Raw genomic sequence first — 5,763 nt, forward strand, 5'->3', positions numbered from 1 at the left:
CACACACACACACACACACACACACACACACACACACACACACGTGTCATTTTTCCCCTTGAAAATTAAGTCTTACTTGTCTCTAGTGGCGATAGCTGCACATACTGCTATAAGCGCTGCAAGAGCAGCAATAAACGCAACGATGATTATCCAATCTAGATGGAGGTGAAAAAGAGTATGTTATTCAAATGAACTAATTTAAGCAAGAGTTAAATCATACAGAGGTGCATTTCATTAAAGTTGTTTTCTTTTTTTTCTCGATTTACCTGGTGTGCTGTGTCCTTTGTGCATGCCTGCGTCTTTCGAGTTTGGTCCTGTAAGAAACATTAAAACAGTCTTACATGCAGTTTTCAAAGACAAGTATATTATTCAAAATTATTTTTGTGTAACTATGCATTTTTTTATTAGGCAATAATTTACCATTTATTAGTTCTTTTATGCCTAAATGCTTTTCCGTTCCAGCATTGTCTTCACTTGGAAGTCTTTGGAGAAACAAACGACTTCTGTTTCTTGGCACCACAGCATCTTTAATGGTTGCAAATGTTTCTGGTGGCTCAGTCGTTGTTGAAGCGTCAACACTGTCCACCACAAGCCCCATTCTAGTTGGAGAGTGTCCACTTCCTTCCTCAAACCCTGTAGTAGATTCCTCTGTGAAGAAATCTGTGAATGTCTGCTGGGGTGTTTGGACGGTTGTGTCTGAAAGGACGGTGCTCGTTATCACAGATCTGGAAGCAGCTGGAGAGAATCCGCTTCCTTCAAATAACCTCGTGGACGACGTGGGGTCAGCACTGCCCTCTGTAGTGAAATCTGTTAGCAACTGATCAGAGACCAGGAAGGCTGAGGATACGTCCATCACAGACTGTGTTGTGGGGCTGTCTGACACACTCAGAGGTGTGGGTTGAGATTTACCACTGCTCTCAGTCGTGGCATCTGAGGGCAGCTGTTGGGATTCTTGGAAGACCACCGGTGTTTGGTGGGATTCAACTTTTCCATCCAGCACTAACTCTGTTGTGGTGGGAGTGCCATGAGCATTTGAAACGCTCCGAGGTGTGAAGGGGTCAACAATGAATTCCTCTGCCTTGACATCATGGTAAATGTCGTCCTCAAACGTGACTGGGATCTGGGTCACAGCTGTAACAAAAAAAAAAAAAAGAAAGAAAAAAAGGAAGGGGGGGATCAGTTGAAGTATTTATTTACCAACCAGCCTTGACATGAGCAGAAAGGAAAATGACTGTGCTCCTTTGAAGTGTTACAACAGAACACAATAGTTTACATGCCTGGCCACAAAGTCTTGTGTTAGCATGTTCTGCACCCTGCTTTGATAAGGTGTGGTGAGAAACTGGGATGATTAACCCGTGTGAAAAAAAGGCAAGTGTAGCCTGATCAAAACATCCGTTTTAATCTTTGACACACCCMATTCATTAGAAAATTCAAAATGACAGTTTTCTTTGGCAAGGACAGGTTTGTGCTGTTGCAGAGGAAGCAACAGAACAAACAAATGAATTTATTTTCAAATGTGTGTAAACTAATTTATTATTATTATTATTTTTATTATTTTTATTTTATTTTATTTTTTGTGTCTTTTTGCTGCTCCTTTCTCAAGGGCTTGCCAAAGCAAGCAATTTCGCCTGATGATTTAGCAATATTGTTTTTCCGCCGGAAGTACTTCCTGACTCAACCTCAAACCACCGATCCACCGCAGCCCACATGTGCCATCTAGGGCAGAAGATGTGCGGCTAAGGGTCTTAGTCTTAGTCAATGGGCCCAGAGTGAGGCCGGTGTGGATGCTCTACAATTAGGTGATTCAAAGAGGCAACTTCTTGATCACAGGCACGCCTCTCTAACCTCCACTCCCCTTAAAATTATTAGTTTTATGTGCAAAAAACAGCAATAGGGATCTAAATTGTTAGATATTAAGGAGCTCCATTTTACATTCCTCTTAAATATCTCAGATATTATTCTGTTTAATTTGAAACTTTTTGATATAAACAGTTAATTTTGTGGAGGATGTTTGTTTTTATCTTCTGCATTGCTCATTTTATTTGGTAAATACTTTATTAGTCTGCTGCTCTGCTTAAACAACAGTAAGACAGTGCAGCAAACCCATACCATGAATTCTAATGATACAAATGTGTAAATTAAAGACAACTCCCCGATAATACTAATGATGGATTATCAATATTTACTGACTACAATAACACATAGTTTAGATTACTTAAAAAGACATTTTAAAAGACCTTAACGTTAAATCACACGCCTCCAGTCTGCATTTCTGCTCTGTCATATTCAGATCAGGTGTTTCCCCCTATGAAGTTACTGGTTGCCCAAACTGGTGAAAGAGCTATTTGCTGATCTTTGGTTTCACMGTGCTCAAGACAAAAGTGTTCATGTATCTCCTGGAGCAGGTCACGTCTTTCCACAAAGACCTCTCTGTGTTCTCTGGAGGTGCAACTGAGAATTGTGCAAGCRAAATGAAATCTGACCCTCGCAGAAAGCGTCAGACCTGAAAAATATACAGCCCACCTTGGGTGGCAGCAGGGATTGTGCTGAGTCACTGTGTAAATAGAGGAGCTGGAATAGGAACGAAAAACATTAAAAGCCGGTCAACGACTTGTTTTTTTTGGCAGACCCAAATCGAATCGCCATCTCTTTCTAAGCCTCCAAATTAGTGTTAAAATTTCCTGATAAATGTTTAGTAGTTTCTTTTTTCCCTCTTTTAACATTCCAACAGTTATTTATATGTTATACAATCATATCATTCAAATTTAGTTGTTAACCTAACTTGTTTGCAATATTTTAATAATAAATCAATGCTACTCACTGTTGACGGGTGTTGGGTGGACAACAACAAAAAGTCCAAGAAAAACTCCCAGAAGAAGATTCCTCATCTTGTTAAATATATTCGCGGAGCAAAGACCTGATGTTACCTGTCGGCAAGCTGGGATATAGTGACCCACTGAACTGAGTACCTGAAGCAAATGACTCATGCCTTCACCTTTTATACACAACAGCAGCTGGATGTCAAGTCAGGGAACACCCAAATAGGGACACAGGAAGACACACCTGTTCGAGCATTTTCTTTCACCACACTTTCTCATAGATCCCCCCACTCACCCACCCTCGTTTTCTTCCTCAGGTGCTGCATTACCACATGAAATCCCCTCCCCCACACACATACACGCACAAACACAAAGTAGTTTTTTTTTTGTTAGGCTATACAAAAAGTAAACATAGATGCCATAAAGCTTTATCAACGTTTCATGCTTCAAAGATTTCATATGGTTTCAATTATTTTATAACAGCGGAGTAAGACTAAAACTGACAAAGATAGATAGATAGATAGATAGATAGATAGATAGATAGATAGATAGATAGATAGATAGATAGATAGATAGATAGATAGATAGATAGNTAGATAGATAGATAGATAGATAGATAGATAGATAGATAGATAGATAGATAGATAGATAGATAGATAGATAGATAGATAGATAGATAGATGAGTATATAGATAGATTAGTAGATGAATAGATGGGTAGATGGGCAGATAAATGAGTAGATAAATAGACGGGTAGATAGATGGGTTACATAGATAACACTCTGTAATAAAAAAGAATGAGCAGGGCTCTAAAAAAAAGAACCACATTGTGTGATAAGCCTAACACAAACAAACTAAATCCTAATGTGAAAAGAGAACAAAAATGAAGCAAAACAAGGAACAGGAACCATGTAGAGCACATTGAAATGAAAATACCTACAATACAATATACAGGAACTAGAAAATACACCATAACATTTAAAGAAAGGTGTAAATGGAGTTTGTTAAACAGAAACTGATATAGTAACATGTTTTTTTTTCTGCCTCTCTTCTGTTTCCTACGAATCAAGACTTTTGAGCAACATTCACTGATTTTAAAAGATGGAAAAATCTGTCACAAAATTAGGTCAAATTATTTTCAAGTTCTAACCAAAGTGCTGAACAACAACAATAAGACAAAGGCATGAATAAAAACAACAATAAAACAAATTAAAGTGTTATAAAAAAATCAGAAAAAAATAATGAACAATAAAATACTAATTCAGCTTCATTGTGAGTAAAAATGTCAGTGAGACATTTTAAAAGGGATTTAAAAAAAAAGGGAAGTGTAGAGGCATGTCTGGTTTGGGAGCCACTTCAGAAAAAGACAAATCACCTCTGAGTTTCAACCTAATTTTCATTGCAGTAAAATTTTTAATCTATTCTATGACTCACAAGCAGTCAGTGAAGTGAAGTGAGGTCAAGAGAAGTGAAATGTGCTGAAACGTATCAGCTCCTGTTAAAAACGTGTTTTAAATCATATGTCTTTAGACAAACAAGCATTTCATCTGATTATCAAAACTGATTCAAACAATCCTACCGTTGTTGTCTTTGCGTTGAAAGAAGATAAAACTGTTCACCTGCTTGTCAGGCCTGACATATGAACAAATTATCACATGATTCACTTTATGGAATTTTTTAATTAAATTATGAGCAAAACATATTTGCATCTGAGTGAAACTTTTGTCACACCAGTATAATCTCAACCCATCTGACTGGAAAGCTCATTGGAAAAAAAAACTTATGAATACATGAGGCATAATAAATTACTCCATTTTGGAAACACTTGAAACAGCACCCCTTTCATTCACCCATAAGCCTGCCATCATCTTCTCATGTCACAGAGGAAACAGGAACATAACTTTCCACTCTTCTGTGACATTACTTCAAAAAGTTTGAAGCAGCAATTTTTGACTTAGCTGAACATATTTTACCACAAACTCAGCTCAGTTTCAACTTCATGCAGTTTGTGTGTACTGTATACTAAATAATGGTTGTTATGGCCTGGTGGCATTTGTAAAAGTGATGCGTCACTGGCTAGCTGCAGCCTCAGGTTATCTGGCGCACATGTGAAGTTGCAACATGCGTCATGAATTACTGAGCATGTGGGTGAGTACTTGTCTAAACTTGTGTTCCACACCCAGACTTGAGTGCTGTCTGCTATTGTTAAAGTGGACTTGGTCAATACATTTGCTGTGATACACAACATAATAACTAGGCACAAGACTTGCTTTTACAAGAACACAATACACGTTTYAGTGGCTAGACAGCTTTTCATTCTGCTTAACTGTCTGGTGAGTGCTGAAGGTTGCAGAAGACAGTTTGAAAATTGCGTAATGAAGGAACTAAAAGCCYGTGACAAATAGGGGAAAACAAACTTTTCTGTTTCTTCAGGGAAATATTTATATAAAATGCTTCAAGATTCATACAGTATGTGCCCTATTTGCATTTTTTTAAACAAAGCAGTGTTTCAAGAAAGCTGCTGTGAGGATTTCAGTGAACTTATCAGGATTTGGGAAAGAATACACTTTAATGGTTACGCTRAATTGTTAATGACTGAATCCTTAGTTTTGATTGAGCAATTGCTGTGGAAATTTAGGTGTTTGAACTTAGATGAGTATTTTACTTTGCTTGAACAATTTTCTTTTTCAGAGAGCAAGGCTYAGTATGTGAGCCTATGTGGTTGGCAGATTTTTGATTAAAATTTGAAGGGATAGACTGGTCGTTTTTTATTTATTTATTTGTTTATTTATTTATTTGTTCWTTTATTTAGTTCAGCCGATGATTCTCAAACAATTACATCTTAAAAGTGGCACACTGCCAAAATGCTACTGATTGGGCAATATGCTATTGTGTGTGATATACAGTCAAAGAAATTCACCATGGTAATAATTTGTCATCTCTCA

The 5,763-nt window shown here is 37.4% G+C and overlaps 1 protein-coding gene across 1 annotated transcript in view; it reads right to left on the reverse strand.

The window, feature by feature from the left end:
- The window catches only part of LOC106519103 (uncharacterized), a 4,452-nt gene extending 1,412 nt beyond the window's left edge, over positions 1-3,040 (reverse strand). Inside the window, exons 1-4 of the mRNA XM_014010635.1 lie at positions 2,822-3,040; positions 421-1,131; positions 267-314; positions 77-155 (exon numbers count right to left, since the gene is read on the reverse strand). Coding sequence (XP_013866089.1) covers positions 77-155; positions 267-314; positions 421-1,131; positions 2,822-2,987 — 1,004 coding nt within the window. The 5' untranslated portion in view covers positions 2,988-3,040. The remainder of the gene's footprint in view (positions 1-76; positions 156-266; positions 315-420; positions 1,132-2,821) is intronic.
- Positions 3,041-5,763: the final 2,723 nt, after the last annotated feature.

This window comes from Austrofundulus limnaeus, unplaced genomic scaffold, assembly GCF_001266775.1.
Source record: "Austrofundulus limnaeus strain Quisiro unplaced genomic scaffold, Austrofundulus_limnaeus-1.0 Scaffold71, whole genome shotgun sequence".
NCBI classification, from domain to species: Eukaryota; Metazoa; Chordata; class Actinopteri; order Cyprinodontiformes; family Rivulidae; genus Austrofundulus; species Austrofundulus limnaeus.